The sequence below is a fragment of the Geotrypetes seraphini genome, chromosome 3, assembly GCF_902459505.1.
Source record: "Geotrypetes seraphini chromosome 3, aGeoSer1.1, whole genome shotgun sequence".
In the NCBI taxonomy this organism is placed as follows: Eukaryota; Metazoa; Chordata; class Amphibia; order Gymnophiona; family Dermophiidae; genus Geotrypetes; species Geotrypetes seraphini.
Genome location: NC_047086.1, coordinates 351842392 through 351868151, shown reverse-complemented (window position 1 = coordinate 351868151; position 25760 = coordinate 351842392). Strand labels below are relative to the sequence as shown.

General features: G+C 41.5%; 1 protein-coding gene across 4 annotated transcripts in view; it reads left to right on the top strand.

Annotated features, from left to right (window-relative positions):
- The window catches only part of LOC117356863 (spermatogenesis-associated protein 7-like), a 131130-nt gene that overhangs the window by 7089 nt on the left and 98281 nt on the right, over nucleotides 1-25760 (top strand). For 3 of the 4 annotated variants that reach the window (XM_033936681.1, XM_033936680.1, XM_033936679.1), the window contains exon 2: nucleotides 15212-15351. The exons of the other annotated variant lie outside the window; for it this stretch is intronic. In XM_033936681.1, coding sequence (XP_033792572.1) covers nucleotides 15212-15351 — 140 coding nt within the window. The remainder of the gene's footprint in view (nucleotides 1-15211; nucleotides 15352-25760) is intronic. 4 annotated transcript variants of the gene reach the window in all.

Genomic DNA, 25760 nt, shown 5'->3' with positions numbered 1-25760 from the left:
CACCATCTGAAAGAGCAATTTTTTGGCTATAAAACTTACCAAGCCACATTTGTGGCTCACTATTCTTACCGTAATAGCTTAAAATAGGCCTGAAAGGACACCAAGGTGTCAACCTGAATTTAATGTTAAAATATGTGAGAGAAACTTTGAATTAGAAATTTGTGGCTTTCTAATAGCCGTAAATTTTTTATTAGGATGAAAACTTAAATGTGAACAAAGAACAGTATGATTTAAATAAAAGTAACAGTTTCAAAGACAAATCGTGCTTCACAATCATTTCAAATGCTGCTCATCATGTAGCTAGCCTGAGTACAATGCCTTGAATTTGTTGGCAATGTTGGGCAATATAGTTCATGAATTGCCTTCTTGTCGAGGCTGTCATTGGCGCTTCAAGAACCATAAAAATAGGTTCCTCTGAAACCCTCACCGTTGGGGGTTTTTTTTTTTTTTTTAATGGATCAATGAAAGGATCAAGCAGGGACTTGTGGATGCAAAAAGTTAATTAAGACATCACTGTATTCTCAGGATATTTCCAATCCATTCTAAGACTTCATTGTTGTTGTTTTTCGCTGACTGTCCTAAGTTAGTAGTACGGTTTGTTATTAATCCCCAAAATTTCAATACCCTTGGAGACTTTGGGCTGTTGAATCTAAACAAAGTTACCATTTAGGATTACTCAGACTACAGTACTCCAAGATTGACCTACATTCCACAGCCTCTAGGTCTGAAACCAATAGAGATCCAGCTGAAATTTTTTTTTACAAGGTTTCATTTGAGGTTATAGGGAACATCCACACAAAACTTTATTCAACTTGGAGGAGGAGGTCAAGTGGGGATGATTTTTAATATTGGACCACTTGACATGGAATGACCCAAGGTCTTTCTTTGTGTTATCCACACCATTAGATGTGTCTGCACTATTGCAGATTTTGGTGTCGTCTGCAAAGAGCAAACTTTACCAGACAGCCCTTCAGTAATATTACTAAGAAAAAAAGATAAAGTAAGCACAATTTTCTGCAGGTAATTTTTCAGCAGACAAGGGCCCAATTATGTCACCTAAAATATCAGAGCCAACTAGTGCTATGATTCTATAAAGGTTAATCACCCATTATAGAACCACACTTAGCACTGCCATTCTAACATTTTGAGGTACCCTATTTATGCCAGGGTTTTCTTGGCCAAAGTGCCTACACTGGAGTTAAGTGCCCAACTGCTTTTAACTCAAAAATAGGTGCCTAACTCAAAAACATGCCCACAATCTGCCCCTAACCATGCCTATTTTTAGCTATATGCTTTGCACTAAGGGACAAATTCTGTAATTGGGTGTCTTAAAAAGATAGGTGCCTACGATTAGGCACCTATTTCATATCAATCACACTTAAGCATCCATTACAAAATGTAGGCCAGGATTTTAAAAGCCTAAGTGCTTTAGAGAAACTTGCCTAATGGCGCCTAAGTCCTACTCCACCCCTAAACACACCTACTGTAGAGTTAGACGCCATATGTAGAATCATGCCTAAGAAGATGGGCGCCTGTTACCTACCTACTTATTAAAGCTCATAATTGAAGCCAATATACAAATTTAGATGCCTAACTTAGACACCTATGTATTTAGGTGCCTATTTGACACCTTTTATAGAATTTCCCCCTAACTATTGTAGAATTATGCCTGCCAAGTTAAGCGCCTTTCATTTAACTCCACTAGTGCCAATTAAGAGGTGTTGAGTGTCGATTTAACCTATTACTCAATTAAGTTAGGTGCCTACATCAGATAGGCATGCCGATGTAGGTGCCTAACTTTAGGCGTACTTTATAGAATATGGGGGGTATGTGTGCAGAAAGTTCTACTAGACATAGGCAGCGCTGTATATCAAATCAGGGAAGAGACAGTCCCTGCTCAAAAGAGCTTACAATCTAGTCAAGACAGACAAATTGGACAAGAAGAACATTATGAGTATGTGAATATATGCTGCAAGGTTTTTCTTTCTCTCAGGGCATATAACTTAAACTAAAACTAAACTCATAGAGCTCGGCACGGTTTACAGGGAATGGTACGAAGAAGGAACTCCAAAGAGGGATACAGGACAGTATAGAGAAAGTTTAGAGGGGCTTAGTATGATAAAGGGGAGTAAATATTACATTTTTAAGAATAGCCAAGTTTTTAGATATTTTCGGAAAATTTGGAGGGTGCCCAGATTCCGAAGTGGGGTAGAAAGGTTATTCCAGAGCTCTATAATTCTGAAGGAGAGGAATGTCCCTAGTTTTCCTTACAAAAGGCCTTTATAGGAAAGGAGGAAAGAGAACCAGGAGCACCAGATCTGCCAGCGCCAACTAACACAGGTGCTAGGATTTTTTTCATCATCGGCCACTGTGGTAAAAGCGCCGACGCTCATAGAATTCCAATAAAACTTTAACATAGCTTGATAAAAAGGGGCCACAATTTTGGAATTCATGTTGTTCAGTCAAACAGGCAAAATCATTAAGATTCCTCTCCTTCATTCTGCCTTTCATGTCCAAGGAAAAATACATTTTTAAAGCTTTTTCTCGGCTTTTCATGGTTCTCCATTGTGCATCTTAATGCACTGATATACAAATAATTTATGAGCTACAATTTTTTTTAATATATCTAAAGGTTTTTTTAATTCTTTTTCTGCCCCCACCTAAAATCCATCTGCACAAATTCATTCTGCATGCAGATTGTCCCAGATAAAAAAGAGGCCAGACCACACTAAGCTGATGAAGGATTGGGGAATGGGGATTGTTTGTTAGACATTTTCTTTATTTGTTTGAGCATTTGGTATACTATCAGATGATCAAAGGATAAAATTATTTCGGATAACGGAAACATTACAAAAACTACTGTATTATAAAAAACAAATATCAGGAAACCAAAGAAAGGGGAAAGTGTAGCCCAACATACCTATAATATGAGTAGTAATAAAATAATCTGCAGATAGAAAGGGAAAAAAAGTACGAGTAATATATTCCAAAAAAATGGTAAGCGATTTAGCCCTTAAGTGATTTAAATACATTGTTAAAAAGCCATGTTTTCAAAGCAGTTAAAGTTTGATCAAGAGGTAATGGAACGCAAACAATGATATTTGACATTAACTATCTATGGTGCCGTTTTACTAATGTGCTTAACATAGCAAAAATGGACTAACATTTCGGCCTCATTTTCTACGCACATCCAACGAACTGCTAAGGCCTGTCGCTTCTATTTCTACAACATCTCCAAACTTGACCCTTTCCTCTCTGAGCACACTACCTAGACCAGTGGTCTCAAACTCAAACCCTTTGCAGGGCCACATTTTGGATTTGTAGGTACTTGGAGGGCCTCAGAAAAAAATAGTTAATGTCTTATTAAAGAAATGACAATTTTTAACGAGGTAAAACTCTTATCTAATCTAATCATTAGGTTTGTATACCGCATCATCTCGTAGAGCTCGTAGAGTTCGTAGAGCTCGACGCGGTTTACAGTAGGAGAAATAGGAAGGAACTACAACAGAGGGTTAGAGGTAGAAGTGGGAAGAAAATTTACAGGACTTGGGATGGCAAGATATAAGAGTTTCCTTGATTCCTAAGTTGGAGGGAGACTTACATTTTTTGAGAAAAGTCAGGTTTTCAGATGTTTGCGGAAAACTTGGAGAGAGCTCAAGTTCCGAAGAGGGGAGGTAAGGTTGTTCCAGAGCTCAGTGATTTTGAAGTGGAGGGAGGTCCCTAGCTTTCCTGTGTGGGAAATGCCTTTTAGCGAGGGGAAGGATAGTTTTAATTTCTGGGAGGATCTGGTGGTATTAGGGTTTGAGGAATTCCAAGAAAGAGGGATAAAGGGAGGGAGGATACCATATAGGATTTTGAAAGTTAAACAGGCGCATTTATAGTGGACCCTGGCGATTATTGGAAGCCAGTGGAGCTTGGCCAGGAGTGGGGAGACATGGTCAAATTTACTTTTAGCGAAGATGAGCTTGGCCGCGGCATTCTGAATCCGTTGGAGTCTGTGGAGGTTTTTCTTAGTTAGGCTTAAGTAGATAGAGTTGCAATAGTCCAATCTGGAGAGGATGATGGATTGGACAAGGAGGGTAAAATGTTTTTGATGGAAGCAGGATCTAACTTTCCTCAGCATGTGAAGACTGAAAAAGCATTTTTTTTACCAAGGATTGGAGGTGGTCATTGAAGGACAATGTGGAATCAATGATGATGCCCAAGACCTTGCTCGAGAACTCAAGCTGCAGAGAGGAGCCAGAGGGTAGTGGGATGGAGGGGGGTAGGTGATCTAGTTTTGGACCGAGCCAAAGAAGTCTTGTTTTGGACTCATTTAATTTCATTTGCACAGTGTGGGCCCAGGATTGTAGGTTCATTATACAAGAGGATATGTTCTTAGACAGGTCGGTGAGGTTCGAATCGGTCTCGAGGAGGACGAGGATGTCGTCTGCATAAGTGTAAATTGTTTCAAGGGGGGATAGGTGGAGGAGTTTTAGGGAGGACATATAGATGTTGAAAAGGATAGGGGATAGTGGAGAGCCTTGCGGGACTCCACAATTCGGTTTCCAGGGGGAGGATGAGGTGCCATTCATGTTAACAATGTAAGAACGAGAGCGGAGGAATTTAGAGAACCAACCTAGGACTGTGGAGTCGAAACCTATCTCAGAGAGTTGGTAAACAAGAATATCATGGTGAACAACGTCAAAAGCAGCGGAAAGGTCAAATTGTAGGAGGACGGCGAACTTGTTTCGAGAGTGAAGTTGTTGAACCCTTGAAATCAGGGAAGACAGTAGGGATTCAGTGCTGAAGTTAGGACGAAAGCCATATTGATAGGGTAAAAGAATAGAGAATCTCTCTAAGTATGATGAGAGTTGGGAAGAAATGATGGACTCTAGCATCTTGGTTAGGAAAGGGATATTTGCAATTGGGTGATAGCTGGATGGTATGGAAGGGTCAAGGTCAGATTTTTTCAGTAGTGGGGTCAAGGTGATATGACCCATTTCTGGGGAGAAATCGCCCGACTGAAGGGCGGAGTTTATGAGAATGGTGATAGAATAAATAGCCTGAGCGGGAATGTTCTCGTATAGGTAGGAGGGGAATGGGTCCAAGGAGCAATTACAAGATTTCAGTTTGAGGCAGAGATTGAGTTTATAAATCTTTCCTTTTGGCTAAGTCTTTCAAATAATTTTGTAATTTATGGCTAAAGAGACATATGATCAAGAAACTGTTTTATTTTACTTGTGTGATTTATGATAAACATACCGAGGGCCTCAAAATAGTACCTGGCGGGCCGCATGTAGCCCACAGGCCGCGAGTTTGAGACCACTGACCTAGACCCTTTTCCACACTCTTGTAACTTCATGCTTAAGATTACTGCAATCGACTTCTAACTGGTCTCCCACAGTGACGTCTCTTCCCCCTGCAATCTGTGCAAAACTGCTGCATGAATCATCTTCTACCAACCTCGCTGTACTCATGTCACCCCCTCTCCTTAAATCACTTCACTGGCTCCCTATCCACCTTTGCAAACAGTTCAAGCTCCTATTGCTGACCTACAAGTGTGTTCATTCTGCTGCCCCTCAATATATCTCCTCTTTTCTCTCTCCTTATATACTTCCCAGAGACCTTTGTTCCTCAGATAAGCTGCTCTTAGCTGTACCCTTTTCCTCCAGTGCCAATTCAAGACTTCATTCTTTTCATCTAGCTGCCCCCTATGCTCGGAATAAATTACCCAAGATTGTCCGCCAAGCTCCTCCCTTTACCTTGTTTAAAAGCAGACTGAAAGCCCACCTTTTTGATATAGCCTTCAATCCATAACCCTACTCCCCATTGTCCACCAACCCAACCAGCATATTAACCATTCCCTCTAACTGTATCCATGGCATCCTGTCTGTCTTGTCTGTTTAGATTGTAAGGTGTGTTTTTTTTAGCAGGGACTGTCTTCTTTGACTCTTTACAGCGCTGCATACAGCTGGTAGCGCTATAGAAATAACACAGGCCAACAAAAAATTGTCATGGTTCCTCGGGGGATTTTTTTACCTATTCATAGGGTTATTTGGGGCACTGATTCAGAAACTAAATTAAACTAAAGCTTAACTTTATATACTGGGTCATCAACCTAAGGAAGCTCGACTTGGTTTATAACAATTAGATAAAAACATCCTTAATAGGTGGTGCATGTTCCCGTTGTGGTTGTGGTTGTTGGTGGGGGGTTTTTGTGTTTTTGGGGGGGGGGGTTGATTTTTTATTTTATTTTATTTTTTTTTTAATTAATTGCTGTGTATTAATGGCTAATAGCCAGAAATACAACAAATAGAGAAAAGTCCTTTTTGATGGCCATACCAGATGTGGTTTTGTGTGGGGAATACCCTTGTAAGGATGAACTAAGTCCATGTACTAGTGCAGTTTAGTAAAAGTGCCCCTAAGTTGCCTGCCTACTCTATATGCCTTAAGCCCCGTAGTCTATAAACAGCGCTTTAAGACAGGCACCAGTAAGAGCCCTACCAGCACTTAAGTGGTAAAAGATATTTTAAAATGATTAAAATAACATTTAAAAGAAAATCGTAGGCACCTACCGGTGTTTAGTAAAACAGCACCTTCATTACATCCCACTCTGCTTCTTGTGACTCTGGGCAAGTCACTTAGTCCTCCATTGCCCCAGGTACGTTAGATAGATTGTGAGCCCACTAGAACAGATAGGGGAAAATGCTTGAGTACCTGATTGTAAACCGTTTAGATAACTTTGAAAGGCAGTATATAAATAATTAAAATAAATAATAAAAAAAAATCTAAAGAGAAATTTTACAACGCTGTAGGCGTGTCTAACTGTAGAAGTGGTGTTAGGTGCCATAAATTGCCTCCATAGATGAGATTCACGTGAAAGGTAGGTGCCGTAAATGTAGGCTTTTAGAACTCTGGCCTACATTTCTTGTACGTAGCTTTCACAATGCTACGATTCTAGAAATGGCACCATTGCATTGGTAGCCATTTTTTAGTCAGATGACAATGACGGCGGCACTGTTTATAGAATCCGGCCCTAACTGCATAAGGGGTTGTGCACTAAAAATCAACGAGATTGAACCTCAGCTTTAGCTAATTGTTTGTGGCTAAACAGCCAAAGTTAACTGGCTAATACTGTAACAAATTGAAAGATGGGGAGGGAGGGAGGGGAGTAGAAAAAAATGTGAGAGCAACAGGAGGTAGGGAAGCCTGTGCTGGAAGTGATAGATGTAAATTTTCCCCACAGAGAAGATAATTTTTTATTTATTTAACCCAGGTAACTCTTTTGTTACCATGATAGTCATTTGAAAATGGTTCTTCCCAGGACCAAAAAATACAATTTGAGCTTTCAAGACCTCGCAGAGTATCACACCATGCCTAACAAAAGGACTTTTCCTAGAAAACTCCCCTTCCCCCCCCCCAAGCAACTTTGCTTTTGTAAGGCTCCAGGTTCGCCAAATATCAAAATGGAAAATATTTGTTTTTTATTTAGATTATATGGTAATAATGTTGTTGCCTCCAATAGCTCCTATTACTGCAGTCAGGAGAATTCAATCATTTTTCCAAATCAGACTTACTTTGGTTTAGCTGTGAAATATCATTTGTCTTTTAGAAAAATAACAGCAAGATATATTTTTTTTATTGGATTTTTCACATTTCACAAGCCTCAACGCCCAACTGCACATCGTGACTGCAATGCTAAACAGGATAATTTAAAGGCAAGAGATGGGAACATGCTATATTCCCCTCCTGATGTTCATTATCTTGCATGTAAATCAGGGGACTTCTTTTTTTTTTTTTTTTTTTTTTTTTGCATTTTGAGTTTAACATATCACCAATCCTTAGAGATAGAAAGAAACATGGAAATGATGATCCCAAAATTTAGAAAAGAAAAAAAACAGAAAAATAATATTATTAAATTGTCCATAAGTGAAGTAAGGGATCCAAGATTTATCAATCTGAGTAAGGAAATACTTTAAAACTTAGAGATATTCAGAATCAACCCCCTCCCCCAAGCCATCCCTTATAGCGACAATAAGGTTCTTCTTATACAATTACATTGACCTCCTCTGTGGTCTTAATAAAATCATTCAGTTGTTTAGGATCAAAAAATTGAAAATGATTACCCTCAAAAGAATCAGTGGACATTTAATTGTAGCATTCTTCTAAGAGATGGAAGGTAGAAAGTTTTTAACAACATGATAAGCCATAGTGCTGAATACAGCATAGGTTAAATTCAAGAAAGAGTGCCAAAATTTAGATGTCGGGACGATGCGCAGAACTGCTTTTCTAGAATACTAGTGCAAGGCCACAGTTTTGAGCTTATTTTAGGTGTGGGCGCTTACGCCATGTCAAAGTCTGATTTAAGTGCTCTCGCCTAACTGTCGCAGTTAGATGCATTACTCCTATCTATAGCCTGGGCATCTAACTCCCATGCGTGCCCCGTCCATGCCTCCTAGAAGTTGTACAAGATTGAACTGGCATGCATGACTAGTGGAATAGTGATTCACTAAGCAAACCGATCGTGTACCGATCGGTTTGCGAGCCCTTTGCGACCCGATTTCCCTCCGACCCTATTCACTAACCACTCCTCCGATCCAATCTTAATCTGTGCATGCAAATGAGGGGAATTGGCATGCATAGCAGGAAAGACGCGATTCACTAAACTAACATTGGGACTCACGCATCAGCCATTTTCACAATACAATTTTATTTCTTAACTCATGACAGCGTTCAGTTGGGCAAATATTGGCCGCAGCTTTATTTCATATCATTTCAAACATTACATTTTCAAACTTTTATAAACATAACCAAACTCCACACTTAACCATTTAGGATTTACCTCCAAGAGCTGATCGGTATCGACACTAGCTCCCTTAATCCAAACTTGCCCTTAAACTCCTGGTGACTTACGGTGTCGTCAAGCCACCTCAACTCGTGGTGGTGTCGCCCATGAAGACATATTTACAATTCACCATCATAGGTCTTCCAATTCAATTTGCTTCTAATAAAGGCTCTACCCTTAGGACCCTTAACCTTCTAGCTGCGACTGACACTCCCCCTCCCCCCAAATTCCCGAATCCCACCCATCTTTCACCACTTCTCACAGCCGGAGTGGTGGGAGGGAGGGAAACTAAAATCCCTATACTCTCCTCCCTTGCTCTGTTACCCATGATTCTTTATTTCTTGCCCGCCAATTTCTTTCTTTCCTTTCCTATCAACTGCTCCACCCCTTTTCTTTCTTCTCCAATCCCAAACTCCTACAATCCTCCAATTCCTCTCCTTGTTACTATCCCCCTCACTCCTTTTCCATCTTCTCCCCCCCTCCCTCCCTATTCCAACTCTCTTTGCTAATTTAATGTAATGGCTTTGATGTCGCCCACTGTTAAGGGGCCACTCAGATTAACTGCATGGCCTTTTTTATTGACTGGCTGGCTGATCAAAAAACTAGCGACTGGTAAGGACCAGTCGCTTCAACTTGTTCCCGCTAAGCTGCGCTGGCGTGCGCTGGCGCACAAAATATTAGGTCGCAGCGCACAAGTTTCTCGTCACAGCGCAGGACAGGCAAGATTGACTCATTTGAACTTCTGCAAGATCAGCATCGGAAGCGTGCGCTGGGCCGGAGAGATCTTGGGGAGCCTCCGACAGTGGCTTTCTCCCCTCTCTGCAGCTCTCCTTTACTTCCCAGCGCAGCGATTCACGAAGGCAGCCTCTGATGATGCAACTTCCTCTTTCCTCAGAGGCGGCGCGACACAACAAAGGACCCGAGGCTGCCTTCGTGAATCGCTGCGCTGGGAAGTAAGAAGAGCTGCTGGGAGGGGAGAAAACCACTATCAGTCTGGGAAGCTGCTGGGCAGGGGAAAAAAGGGACAGCTGCTACTGGAAAGGGAGAAGGAGAGATGCTTCTGAGAGGGGAGGAGGGAAAGGAATCTGGGAAGCTGCTGGGCCAGGAAAAAAAAGGGACAGCTGCTACTGGAGAGGGAGAAGGAGAAGGAGAGATGCATCTGGGAGTGGAGGAGGGAAAGGAATCTGGGAAGCTGCTGGGCAAGGAAAAAAAGGGACAGCTGCTACTGGATAAGGAGAAGAAGGAGAGATGCTTCTGGGAGGGGAGGAGGGAAAGGAATCTGGGAAGCTGCTGGGCTAGGAAAAAAAGGGACAGCTGCTACTGGAGAGGGAGAAGGAGACGGAGAGATGCTTCTGGGAGGGGAGGAGGGAAAGGAATCTGGGAAGCTGCTGGGCCAGGAAAAAAAAGGACAGCTGCTACTGGAGAGGGAGAAGAAGGAGAGATGCTTCTGGGAGGGGAGGAGGGAAAGGAATCTGGGAAGCTGCTGGGCAAGGAAAAAAAGGGACAGCTGCTACTGGATAAGGAGAAGAAGGAGAGATGCTTCTGGGAGGGGAGGAAGGGAAGAGAGTTACTGCTGGACAGGAGGCTGGGAGAAAGAAAGAAAGGGGGCAGGCAGGGAAACAGAAGGAAAGAAGAGAAACAGAAAAAAAGAAAGAAAGGTCAGGGAGAGAGGAAGAAAAAGTTGGGGGAGGGAATGAGGTGTGGAGGAGAGAAAGCATACAGGCTGATAGAAAGGAAGAAAGATTGGATGCACAGTCAGAAGAAGAAAGTGCAACCAGAAATCACCAGACAAGGTAGGAAAAATGATTTTATTTTAAATTTAGCAAAGTGGAGGCAGTATTACCACAGTTTTCAAAGGAATTTGCCCAAATAACTTAATAGTTAACTGGGTAAATTCCCAGAGATGAAAACTTCCCTTCACTTACTATGCACAGTTCTGAATTTATATCTGCTGTCTATATTTTACAATATGGTCCCCTTTTACTAAACCGCAATAGTGGTTTTTAGCGCAGGGAGCCTATGAGCGTCAAGAGCAGTGCTGGGCATTCAGCGCAGCTCCCTGCGCTAAAAACTGCTATTGTGGTTTAATAAAAAGGATGGAGGGTATATTTGTCTATTTTTGTATGCTATAAAAACCAAATACAGAGAGAGACTGAGAGCTGTTGACGAAGAGCTACGTGTGTGTCTTTCTTCCATTCCAGCCAGAATATCAGCTTTGTGTTCAGCCAAACAGGCCCAGGTTTCGCACTGAATAAAGTATTTTATAATTTTTATAATTTTTATTTCATAATAAAGTAATTATAAAATACTTTCTTTGTGTTTATTTGATTCCTATTCAAGAGAATTACTTTATATATAGTCAATATAGGCAGAGAGTTAAATTTTTTAACATTTTCTAATGGTGGTGTGCCTCGTGATTTTTTTCATGAAACAAGTGTGCCTTTGCCCAAAAAAGGTTGAAAAACACTGGTCTAGAAATTGAAAGCATCAAACGTATTGTCTTCTGGACTGTTTTTAATTTACAGTTTACACATATGGATGTAACAGACATAACTACATTTGTTGTAAAACATTTATTAAGATATCATTTCATCCCTACAATTTCTGTGTTCTTAAAAATATTATTTAACGTTATTTAATTTAGCGTTTAGGCCTAAAATTCCTTTGAATACCTCGTCCTCATGTATCAGCAACTTTGACAACATATTTATTTGGCTCATAACTTGCTGGCGCCCGATATTTTTAGCTCACAGTGAAAAAAGTTTGCTCACAACACCCGCCCACTTAGAGGGAACACTGGTCGCTTGTGCTTAAACCCCTGATTCTCCTGCTCTGGCTGCCCTGCGCTCTGCCTTGCTTCTCTGCTCTCAGCCCGACCTGCTGCATGGCACAATCTCCTGTTCTCAGCTCCGAATCGCTCCTGCCGCCCCCGACTCTCCTGCCCTTCCCCACAGTACAAGCCTGTGGTTTTAACCCACAGGCTTAAAGCGGGTTAAAACCACGAGCTTGCAAAAAAAAAAAAGAAACTAATCCAAGGTGTCTTCGGATCAGTGATTCGGTTGCCTCCCATTCACCCTGTCTTTTGGCTAACATGTATTACTTTCTTCCTCCTGGGGTGAACTTTGTGACCCCCCCCCAGCCCTCGCTGTACAGCTGGGCTTCTGTGCGCAGACTGATGCAGATACACTGCATCAGGAATTCAAAAGCAGCGTCCACACTGCTGCTGTTTTGGGCTGATGATTCAAAGTAGGTCATGCCCAGCGATGCTGCCATTGCCTCTGCCTCAATCCAGGGCACAACACTTTCTGCTTCCAGGTCACTCTTGCAACCAAACAGAATAAAAACAACTTTGGAAGACAAAATGTATTCATAGGCCTTGCAAAAAAAAAAAAAAAAATAGCAAAAAAAAGTTTCCTACTGAGAGCATGCGCAGACCATCTACAGGTAAAGAAGATGGTCTGCGCATGCTCAAGGATTGCTCTCTAGCAATCCGTGCCGTGGGTGGAGGACGTGTCGATGATCGTCCCTATTTGCATGCAGGCCTCTTGTGAATTTGTCAGCCTGCATGCAATCGGGCAAGGATCGGACACGGAATCGGGGGTTAGTGAATCTAGCCCTAAGTTCCATATGCAAATGCCAATTGGTGCCAATTTAAACCAATAGTTGACTGTTAACTCGTTAACAAGCCATTATTAAATGAAGTTTCACGTACAACTGCCTTGTTCTATAACCTGCACATGTAAATTTACATGGTAGGCATAAATTTGGACACACGAGTTTGTAGAACCTGGGAAATATGCTGTACTAAGTTTCAATGTGTTATATATGTTGAATTATATATAATGAGATTTTAATTTTAATCACTCTTAGGTTTTTAAAGTAATCACAATTTATGTATGTAAGGCCTACCAGCTTTAATTTTATATCCAGAATATAGGTGAATGGATGGATTCTTTCAACACCACAGTTTTTAGGTCAATGGTTCTCAGGTCAGTGGATTATTTTACTCTCTGCAGACTTTTCACTCACACAAATGAAGGTAAAATTCAGAGCATGTTGTGGCTGAATAAGAAGTAAAGGGGTAAATATTCAGCCAGCAGCAGTCAGAGATTTTTATCGCTGCCATTGGCTTTATGTCTTGATATTTTAAGGTTGGGTCATGTCTGGGTATCAGCATTAAATATCTAGACAAGGAAAGTAAATAAGACCAAGAATATTATAATGTCTCTGTATTGCTCTATGGTGTAACATCACCATGAGCATTCGGTTGTAGAGTGGTCAGTTCTAGTCATCAAATTTCAAAAAAAATGATTTAGGGGAATTAGAGAAAGTTCAAAGAGGAGCGACCAAAATGAACTTCTCTCATATGAGGAAAGGTTAGGGCACTTCATCTTGGAAAAGAGACTGCTGAGGTGGGATATGATTGAGGTCTACAAAATCCTGAGTGGCAAAGACAGTGAGAGTTGGAGCTAAAAATGTCTTTCAGGTGGGTGTAGTAGTCTTCTTTGGCTAGGGTTACCAGATTTTCCATTTGGAAAATCTGGACCACTTAGACCCGTCCCCTGGCCTGCCTAGTTCCGCCCCACCCCCTTCTGCCTACTCTGGTTAGGCAGGAGGGTATCCATGCATGCGCATGACATCTCTATGTTGCCCACCTGTCCGGCGATTTTGAGGGAGGCTTCTCAAAACCCCAGACAAAGTGCCAGGTTTTGAAAAGCCATCCAGACCTTCATAAGGAGGACATGTCTGAGGAAATCCAGATGTCTAGTAACCCTACTTTTGGCCCTCATTACCCTCTCTTGTGGGCTCAGGGGTTTTTACCTTGAGTTCTGACACTTCCCAGGAAGGTTTTCTAAGCTACAAAACTTCCTGGTGCTCCTACTTGTAACTGCAAACCTCCAGTCCAGGAAGTCCAGCAGCTCTAAGCCTGAGCTACAGCCGCTCATCAGGAGCGGGAACACCTGCAAACAGTACCTCTGTTTTGCCCCTAGATGTTAATGCTTGGAACAACTCTTTCAAGATTCAGAGACAAACTCTGCTTGAGCCAAACCCCCTATTGAAACCTGAAAAAAGGGGAGACAAAAATCCCTACCACTCACAGGGTTATAGATTTTCACTTGAAATCATCCTATTGGTCATTCCAAGTAAGGAAAATCATTTGCATAAACACTCTCACATTACCAGGTACAGAGGGCATTTTTGCAGCACTCAAAACCATTGTATCAGATACCAAGTTAACAATGAGAGATGTTAAAGTTTGAAAACTAAATACAAGAATGTTAGAAATTAGTAAGGGACTTTTCCTATTACCCCTTGCACATAATTATTGAAGAAGGTTTATTTTTTCTTGTATACCCCCCAGAACAGGCTAGAAGCTACGGTACATAAATAAAATAACTAATGGGTTTGAGAGCCAAGCAGAAGCCGAGGTGGTTATGATACTTGTGGAGAAACGAAGTCCAAGTTGATGGCTTTATTAGGCAAACAATTAATCCACATAAAAATATCTAGGGCCGGAACCTCTAGAAACATATGGACCCTACACGGTTTGTGTTTTGACACAGTTGTTGTCTTCAGGGGTCCTATAGGAAAAATATATGGTCACAAGAAAGTATGTGAACTATATATGTGAAAGAATGGAATAAATTGAATATAAGTGGATTATGTATGTAAATTGGACTGGTGCTGTGTAGTGAATAGAGTCATATAGAGATCAGTGAATAGAAATACACTGAGTTAAAAATCCATCAATCTAATGCCACGTGAGAACACACCGAACTACAAATGAGTGTGCATAAAGGTTTTATCAAACAAGTAAAAAAGTGAATAGTGATATGTAAATTTGGGAAATTACATACCCTACTGGTCCTAAAATTGAACTTGTGGATTAAAACTGTAAATACATAATTAAGTGATGTTAAATAAGGTCTGGTAAATAATTAAGAAATTTAGAGAAATATAGCACTTCAAAATTAATCTTGTGTAAACAACTAAAAGGCCATTAGATTTTGATTAAAGATGGCCTAAAGGACTAAAATTAAAAATACAACTAAAGATACCCGCTAAAAAGTTAAAAATGCTACACAAAACTATGCAATTAAAACCTGGACTGAACCAAACAATGACTAAAGACGACATGTTTTTTTGGTTTCTTTGTGTGTTTTTTGTGGAGCGAATAGGGTCGATTCTTTTGTTTCCACACACACATATACACATACATACACAGCACACTAGCAGAGGCTACCTTTTATTCAGGATCAAGTTACTGTTGCTATGGAGCTAACCCAAACTTGCCAGAGAGACTCTCAGCTCTCTCTTTTATTCTTCCAGCTTGCAGAAGGAATCTAAGCCTTCCACTCTCTTTCTTTCAAATTATTTCTCCAGATTTCCTCTGTCCTGCTGTGTCGGCCTCTCCCTGGTCAAGGAATCCCAAGGGAGCCTCCTGAAGGATGCAAAACAGCTCCCATTCAATCTAATTTGTGCCGGGGAGGGGAGAATAGCCGGAAAGATGTTAGCTTCCAAGGGTAAGAAACTTAACATTTTGAAGAGTATAAGAAGCACAAAAAAAAATAAAAATGTAAGCAATTGATAAGTTTGGGAGCACCTTTTGTGGAAGCTGCATTACCAAATGGTGATATAGTGTATAATCTGGTTTTAGAATTACCAAAGTTGGCATTGTTTATATCAGCTAAGAAAGAGGGGCATTTTCAATAGGGCATCTAAGTCCGACTTTGGATGTTTCCCGCAAGATGTCTAAAGTCGGAGGCAGAGTTTTGAAACCGGCAACACAGTAAGACATCCAAATTTATTTATTTTTAAAATCTCCTACTTAGACATCTTGGCTGCCAGGACATCCAACTTTTTGTCACCATTTTCGACCACAAAAATGTCCAAGTTCAAAATGTCCTAATTTAGAACATTTAGACCAGTGGATCTCAAACTGTCTGCCAAGGCACACTAGTGTGCCTCCTGAGATTTCAGGTGTGCCGCAGTACACTGGGGAGGAGGAGAGGCGCCAATGCCAGATGACTGCCTACAGGACGTGCCTCTCGTGGTGAGAGGCACATCCTTTAGGCAATCAGTGGACAGCAGCACTTACCCTCTCTGGCCCTCTTACCTTCTGGCACCCCCCACTGGTGGAGGGCCTTCACACACACGCAGACATCAACATGATGATGTCACGCATGTGTGTGATGTCATCACGGTGATATCCGTGCACTTCCAGGTGCCTCGAGCCAGGTCCACTACCTTTAGTGTGCCATGGCTCGAAAGTTTGCTGGACACTGATTTTAAACGCTAGAGGGGCCAGCATTCTAATGGACTGGCCACACAGACAAACCAACAGAGCAATGGCGTACCCTAGAGGGCACTACTGTGAACTTCACATAATGGGTGCCAGAAGTACATCTCACCATAACCTCCTTATAATGTATGGTGAGCTCTCCAAAATTCCCCCAAAACCTACTATCCACCCATCTACCACCCCAATAGCCCTTATGACTGCAGGTGGCACCTATATGGCAGTCTAGTAGGATTTAATGGGCTCACACTTCCCATCATAAATGTAATGGTTAGAGTGGGATATGAGCCTGGGTCCTCCTCTCTATGGCTCGCTAGCCCACACAGCAGGCTACTTAAGACACTTGTGTGATGCTCTACTAGGATTTCCCATACTAGGTGCTGGTGTTCTAGAGACAGGCATGTACTGTTTCATTAAGATTTTTGGAAGGTGGGAGAAGGTCAGTGACCATTGAGGCAGTGTGAGGGGGTCATAACTTAATCCCACCATTTGGTCATCTGGTCCGTTTGGGTACCTTTTTGGAACTTAGAAGCTTTTAAACAGGTCTAGCTCATAATGCCTAAGTTCTGTCCAGGAGGACTTGGGAAAGGTTCGATTTATTACCACAAGATGTCCAAGTCTAAGCCCACCCAGAAGATGTCTCCGACTCACTCCACTTTAGTTCTGGATGCACAGTGGCTAGGATGCCTCACAAGACATCCAGAAAGATGATTTCAAAAACAGCATTTGGACATTTTGGTGAGAAAAACATCAAAATGCCGATTTATACCATTTTTTTGGACGTCCTAATGTTTTCAAAATGCCCCTAAGTCTGTCTACCTTTTTGTGAAAATGAAAAAATTGCTAGGGCTTCTTGTTTTATGTTTTAATTGCTAAACTCTAAAACACACCCTCCTCCAAGGAATAAAGAATAATTAGATGCTTATTTGATAAATACCAGAAAAACACAATTTCCTCTAGTACACTCACCCCCTTCTCCTACTGGCTTGTCCTCTATCCCCCACTCAGGGACTGATGAAGAAAAGACTTGCAATAGAGTGGCACATGGATGTCTGAGCACCTGGCTTCTAACATGAGCATAATACCATCTCATGCAAAAAGTTAAATGTGTTCTAATTTGATTTGCAGAAAACTTGCGGCTAATTGGGTGGTGGGAGGTATATTGGGCACATGCACAGAAAGGTTTTGCAGTAAATGCAGATTCTTATACCAAAAAAAGGAAGTTCTAGAAACAATCCTCTCTGTGAACCCTTATATGAGCCCCAGTCCTTGCAAAAAAAAGTTTCAAGGTAACCACCCGTGAAAAGCCCCTGTTTACCTCTCTGCATTGCTGCGGAATATTCAGTGTCCTCATTAGCATTCATTCTATGCAATGAATCACTATGTATTCTGTGGGGATTAACACTTGGGCTCATTCCCCCTCTGCACTTCTTTGCACGTACAACCCTCACTAACCACGCAGTTAAGCAGGTGGTAGATTTCTGCATTGGTCCCTCAACTTTTGTGCCTTTTCTACACTGACTTCACAGTTCCACAAACATACATATCTAAGGGCCGGATTCACTAATCTGCCCGATCGGGCTCAATACGGGCAGGTCTGATGAATTCAGAAATAGCAAATATGCAGATGGGGGCGATCGGAGGAATGCCCGGATCGCTGGTGCATGATCCGTGCACGTGCGCAGACTATCTGTAGATGGTTTGTGCAAGCCCGTCCGAGCTAGGGCATGCTTTTCTGCACGCGCCCTGCTGCTCTTCCTTTCCAAGCCCTGCTCTTGCCGCCCAGACTCTCCTGCTGTCTGCCGCCTTCTCTGCAGGACAAGCCTGCAGGTTTAAAGCGGGGCTGCACTGCGGCGTGCAGCTCTGCTTTAAACCCACAGGCTCGCACTGCAGGGAAGGCAGCAGAAAGTAGAAGCTCGGGGCAGAAAGCAGGGCTGGAAGATTGGGGCAGAGAGCAGGGACAGGCGCTGCACGTTTCATTTTCGGGGCAGAGAGCAGGGCTGCAAGATCAGAGCGAGCAGGCAGGAGACACAGGACAGAGCAGGGCTGGAGAGTCAAAGACATTTTCGACTGGTCCCCGCAGTTGCTTTTCAGGATGAGCGGAAAGCCCAGTCGAATCGCAAAATTTATTTAGTGAATTGCATCCCTTCCTACTTTGCATGCAGTTCCTCTCATTTGCATGCACGGATTGTAATCAAATCGCTACACAGGTTAGTGAATAGTACAGGAGGGAAATCTGGTCGCAAAGTGCTCACAAACCGATCGATACACGATCGGTTTGCTTAGTGAATCTAGCCCTAGGTCCACTGGAAAAGACGGCTAACAGTAGTACCTGTGGACAAATACTTTGATAAACACTTCTAAAAAGAGCCACTAAATACCTAGAAAATTAGCACCTTCATTTACAATTCTTAAACCCCTACAAAAAGAAGCCTAATTTTAGCTGAAAATCTGTGGAAAGTGATAGGGGTATTTCTGAAGATCCACAATCTCTTGTAGCTAGATGCACTAAAGTCTCCGATCGTCTAACGATAGTCCTAAACCAGTTTAACTGGTTTATTGACTGATCAAATTTGTCAACCTGATGCACAAAATGGCTCACCATGCGGTTTTCCATACAGTCCTACATTCTCCAATTCTGGCATACAAATGAGGTCATTAATATTAAAAACAGCCATCCAATCGAGATTGCCAGATTCAGATTGGTACTACCAACCCAAAAATACCCACTCCCTCCTGCTACCGGATGCCCCCAATCCCCCCCCCACACACACACACACCCCGAACCTCCCCATTCCTGTTCACAAAGTAGCCAAATCGTAATCACACCTTTAAAATTCAGCTTCCAGACCATCATCAACTGGCAGCCTGGCATAGAAAAGCCTAGTTGTCCAGCAGAGAGGCGGCTTAAGCCGTCTTGGGGGTGGGTTAGGGACTCATGGAGAGGAGGACCATGGCCATAAGCCCCTGTAATCACTGCATTGATACCTAAACATGTGAACTCCCCTATACAATATAAGTGGCTCCTGCAGCCTTTAGGGCTATTGGGGTGATAGATAAGTGAGTCTAGGAGATTCTGGAGGTGATTTGGGGGGCTCACCGTGACCTATAAGGGAGATATAGTGAGGAGAAGATATGGCACCCTTTTTGTGAAGTTCACAGCAGTAAGGTACCCCACTATTTAGGTGCCATGTCTGGGTGTTCAGTCCATCAGTTTGCAGACCCCTCCCATGTCCAACAGGGCTTGTTCTAGACATTTTTGACTTGGACAAAAAGTTGGACGAAAATGTGGTATAAAGATGGATGATTTAGCGACTTGGATGATCAGATCGGCAGGATGTATTCTTAGACAATTTTCGAAACAAAAAAAATTTTTGACGTATCTTTCGAAAATGTGTCCTAGACTGTTTTTTACTTTAGATGACTTGCGACCACTGTTCCCTCTAAGTTGTGCACTTGTGCGCACGCACACAACTTGATGAACCCGCGCACACAAATTAAAATAGTGCGCACAAAAATTTTTTTGCCTACAATGATTTTCACTGCTAAAATGAAATGTTGCAGAAGACCAGCTGTTTCGATTTCCCATTTATCACATTTACTGAAGTGCTATAATATAAATTTAAGTCATTCACGTGATTCCGTTATCTTTGGCAGTTGAACTTGACACGTCACATGCCCCATAGGGTCATAGCCTATGGCCCATAGGATATGAAACACTTCCGATTCTTTGACTTCCTGAAGTTCCGCCATATTGTTTATTTCATGGAATCATAGTGTGCAGCGTGGTACTGTGGTTGTATAACTGTATTCGTTTATTAAATTACAACCAGATATAACTCTTAAAATGTCTAAACCGCGAATGGGGAAAAGTGTAAAACTCAAGAGAGCTGCAACAGCTTTTAGGTCTGAATGGCTTGAAGAAATTGTTGAAATGGAGACACGAATCTCGAAATACAATGCGTGTTCGACTGTGTGAAATATTTACCTATGAGGAAGACGATGGAGTTGTGTGTTGTCAAGATGCCAAAGCAACTGGAAAATTCTCTACTGGAAAAATATGGGATGATGTTTGGAAACTGGACTTTCTGAAACGCCATCTATCAAGTAAATCTCCTACCAACAGTATTAGGAAACTCAGAAGTAAAAATCCGAATTTAAGAGGGGGACTGGTTAACATGTTGCTTGAAAGCCCAACCAAAAAAGAAACAGGCAAATTAGTAATGAACGGAAGCATTCCAGTCCTGATGAAATTAAGGTTCTTGTCGACAGTGTTGTGCTGGCCATTAAGATGAATATATCAATGCTCTCTGTTCAATATCAATGAGCACATGGCAAAGTACTTTAGTATACCTGATAGCTGGAGAAGCAAAAACTATGCGTTTGAATTTCTTGGAATTATCAATGGCATTGTGCAAGATGATCGTATGGCAGACATTAAATTAGAAACATATCATACATTAACAGTTGATGAAAGCAGACATTTCTGTCAACAAGTACTTAATACTCTACTTTAACTATCGACCAGTCAATTCAAATGAGTATAGGACATCATTTGGTGGGATGCTACAGTTGGAAGCATGTGATGCTACATCAATAGTAACAGCAATTAGGGAATTCTATAGGAAACATGAACTTGACCTGAATAAAATGGTTATGTTCACCTCTGATGGTGCCTTTATGTTGGGCAAAATAGATGGTGTTGCAGCACAGCTGATAAAAGACATTCCACATTTAGTGCAGCAACATTGTGTTGCACATCGGGAAGATTTGGGACTTTCTGATTCATGGAAAGAAGTAAAATTGATGAAAAGAAGTAGAAACTAATGAGAACTGTGTACATGGTGTTCTGTCGGTCTTCTACTAAATGATGCAAATTTCAAGAAATAGCAGATGCATCTGAATGTGAATCAATTGCTTTCAGACCTCTGAATGAAGTGCGCTGGTTATCTAAACACTTTGAACTTAAAGCAATTGTTCGAAATTATGATCCCCTATTAAAATATTTTTGAAGAAGACAAAGATAATGATCCTATTGCAAAGTACTGCTATAAGAAGCTGAACAGTGAACAATTTCATATTACACTTGAAGTTTTGAATGATGTCTTATCAGAACTGGCTTCTTTAACCATGGCATTTCAAAAACATGGTTTTGACACCATTGGAAGCTTATCTTGCACAGGGTAAATTTAACAAACTTCGAATGCAATACTTAGGCAACAAGGTTAAGTGGAGTGATAAAGTCAACAGTCTTCTTGACAACAGGATGAGGTCTGGAGAAAAAGTTTCAGTGGCTACTAATTCCATATTAACCTTCATCAACATCCTATTTTTGTATCTGGGTGAAAGATTTCCTGAAAATGAAGTTGAGGAATGGTCTGCTTTTGATTGTGCAGCAATATCACAATGCAACTTTAAGTTCAGAAATGGACATATCAGATCTTTGTTTAAAGTATAAACAATTTCTTCCGGAGGAAAGTGTTATTATTCAGCAATACAATGACTTTAAATTCCTTGTTGCAGAAAAAATCAAAAGCAATCTGATAAACAGCTTTCCAGATATGATGAAATTTGCATTTCAGAATGATCAATTTACATATTTAGCAAAATTGATGGACATTGGTGCCACATTCTTAGCATCTAGTTCAGATTGAGTGTGGTTTTAGTCTAATGAACAATTTGAAGACTAAACAAAGGAATCGTTTACATTTAGAGTATTTGGAAATGCTGATGCGTGTTGAGTCACCTTCAAGATGGAAGCTCAACAGATCTTGACAGAATTTATTCGGACTAGATAAATATGAAAGATCGCAGGGAAAAACTTTGAAAACTAAATTGCTGTTTTCTAAATTTTAAATATAAAGTATAATGATACCTTATTTATAGGTAGTTCTCAATGAAACATTTCAATAAAACATCATTTATGTTTAATTTATGTTTATTGAAATGAGACTGTTACATAAAGTGTAACTAACAAAGTGTAACTAAAATTACATTATGTTTTTGTTAATTCAGACTAAACTCAAAGACCTGCTCATAAATGCCCATAACTGAACTCCGGGCCCTCTGGCAATCATTTTTATAGCGCACACAAATTTAGTTTTTCTTTAAAATGTGCACAGATTAAATTTTTTGCGCACACAGCCTATGAAAAATTAGAAGGAACATTGCTTTGCGACTTAGACGAAAACGGACTTAGACATCCCTTTCGATTATGCCCCTCTTAGTGTTTAGTTATATTTCTGCTCTTCACTTGCAATATGAGTATGTGCTGTGAGGTTTTTCTTTCTCCCAGGATGTACACTTTTTTTAAGACAAAAGAGAAGAGAAAACCAGGAGCACCAGGCAAAATCATTAAGATTCCTCTCCTCCATTCTGAATTTCATGTCTAAGGGGAAATAAATTTTTCAAGCTTTTTTTCTAAGCTTTTCATGGTTCATCACTGTGCATCTGAATTGCATTAATCAGCATCAGTGCTGACTCTCCTCAGCCCCTCAAGCGGCCATCACGCTGCTCCAGAAAGAACAAAATCAGAGCGAAGGAAAATATGAACAGTGAACCCAAAAAAGGACACTTTCAAAAAAACATGATGGCTCCCTTTTATCAAACCGCAGTAGAGCGTTTGAGCGCAGGCTAGTGAGGTAAATGCTCCTACACTCATTCAGTTCCTATGAGCGTCGGAGCATTTGCCTCGCCAACGAGCACTAAAACATAAAAATACACCCCCACCCATTTTTTTAAATATTGCAGAGTAGCCTAGTGTTTAGAGCACTGGGCTAACAACCAGAGAAACCAGTCAAATCCTACTGCTGCTCCTTGTGACCTTGAGTGAGTCAATTAACCCTCCATTATCTCCAATAGAAACTAAGAGGTCCTTTTACTAAGGCGCACTAATGGATTTTGTGTGTGCTTAACGATTACAGCATGCTAAATTCATGCAGCCCACAGGAATATGAGTTGTATGGCATTTAGGTATGCCAATCATTAGGGTACACTAAATCCATTAGCATACCTTAATAAAAGGACCCTTTAGATCAGGGGTGTCAAAGTCAGTCCTCGATCTGTTTGCATGCACTGTTTCTATTGTATGCTAATAGATCTCATGCATATTCATTGGGGAAATCCTGAAAACCCGACTGGATTCCGGCCCTCGAGGAGGGACTTAGACCCCTGGACTATGGTGTTTAACCAGATACTGGCACTAAATATTTGGGTATAGACCAGCCTCTGGAGGATATCTAAGTACTGTCAATATTCAGCAAAATAGCTGCCTGGCAGTACCCAGAAAACTTCTAGCTCTGCTTTAGCTCCATCCCCCTAGACCACCCTGGCACTAGAGAATGACACAGGGACAAATTTTTCCCCGTCCCCGCGGGAAATCATTTTCCCGTCGCGGCGAGTTCTTTTCCTTGCTCTGCCCCATTCCTGCAAGCTCTGTCCTCATCTGCACAAACCTCAAACACTTTAAAATCATAAGTGTTTGAGATTTATGCAGTTAAGGCTGAGCTTACAGGAACGTTGTAGGGACAGAGGCAGCGACAAAACTTGCAGGAAAGAGGCAGGGAAATTGAGTTCTTGCGGGGATGGGGAAAATCTTGTCCCTGTGTCATTCTCTACCTGGCACTACCAGATAGTGTCAAAGTAGTAAAAGATGAAGTTCAGTGGCATTATCCAACTAATGCTGCTGAAATTAGTGACCAGCCCTGGCTGTCCAGATAAGTCCAAACAACCAAATGGTAAAACTAGAGGGCATCATTTGAGGTTACAAGGAGGAAGACTTAGGAGCAATGTTAGGAAATTCTTCTTCACGGAGAGGGTGTTAGATGCCTGGAATGCCTTCCCAAGGGAAGTGGTGGAGAGGAAAACGGTGATGGAATTTAAAAAAGTGTGGGAGAAAAATGGAGGATCTCTAATTAGAAAACGAAGGATGTAAATTAAAGAACTAAGACTGGTATTGGATAGACCTGCACGGTCTGTGTTCCATATATGGTGATTCAGTGTAGGATGGGCTGGGGTGGGCATCAATGTGAACTCCACTAATATGGAACAGGAGGATGTTACTGGCCAGACTTTACGGTAGAAGTCCTGCAAACAACGGGATGGTTGGATAGGCTGGAGTGAGCTTGGCGACAACTTCAGCATTTGGAACCTAGGACAATACCAGCATTTGGAACCTAGGACAATACCAGCATTTGGAACCTAGGACAATACCAGCATTTGGAACCTAGGACAATACCAGCATTTGGAACCTAGGACACTACCAGACTTTATATTCTACGGCCCAGAAATATCAGAGACAAGTTAATTAATCATGTATTTTTTTTAATGGGTATAACATGGGCAGACTGGATGGACTGTTCAGGTCTTTATCCGCCGTCATTTACTATGTTACTATTGTATCAGACCATAAGAACTTTAATACATTAGGGTAAAAAGAACAGAGAACTTAGGATTGAAAAGAGGGGTGATCACGATGTCCAATAAACTAAAAGGCTACAGAACCAATCCCAAAATTAAAAAATATATACTAAACTAGAAGACCAATGCTAGTATTAAATGTTTTAGAAGGAAATATTCAGTATGACAAAACTGTACAGGTAGCCTTGTAAGCTTGTGTTTGAAACTGGTCACTCTTCAAAAATGCTTGCACATGTCACTGAAATCCTGCTTTCAACCATGCAGTATCGTGAATTTAACATGAATTAATGTCAAATATCAGTGTTCAAAAATTCAAAAACTGAAATAGCTTCCAAGTCTGCAGCTGACCCTTAACAGGTCCAATATATTAATTCCACAATAATGTTCAAACTGTCTCTTAACAATATCTTAGCAAATAGTAAACACTTATCTGCAAGTAATAACAGTGTTTCCAGTGCAACAAAGCACTCCATTTCGGAAAATTGTTCCTTCCTCTGGGACTAAAATTTTTTTCCCACTGTTGCAGCAGTCTCTTATATCCACACTAGTCTTTAAGCCCGTTACATTAACGGGTGCTAGAATAGATGTCTCTGTCTGTCTGTCTGTCTGTCTTTCTTTCTCTCTCTCCTTGGCCCCTGTCTATATGTCTTTCTCTCTGTCTCTCTCACTGGCCCCCCTGCCTGCCTGCATTTCTCTGTTGCACCATGCCTGCCTTTCTCTCCATGGCCCCCTTCTGTCTCCCCCCCCCCCCCAGAAAAGCATGATTGCTGTCTGCCCCCCAGCACACCCCTCCCCCAAAAGCAGCCCCCTTTCTCTCTCCCCTTCCACTTCCCTGAGCAGTAGCAGAATTTTTACCAGCATGGTACACCTCGCAGTACCCGCACGACACTCTCCTGCCGTTGCTCTAGGTGCCAGCTATCAGGAGACCGCCAGCTATCAGGAAACCACCATCGCTGCTCAAATTGCTGCACGCACCGCAAGCCAGCACACGCACCGCAAATAGAATACAGCTACGGAGGCACACATCACGGCGGCAGGGATCACAGCATCATAAGTGTGCATGCGCGCTTAGGGTTTTTTTTTTATAGAGGATTAAGAGCTTCTGGAAGCAAACCTTTCAGTGGGTTACATCTGCCATTCTCACTCCAATCTTGCTGGCACACTCTGAAGGCCATAGTTGCCAGAATGCTCTTTTCCCACCTCCTTTCTTCCTCT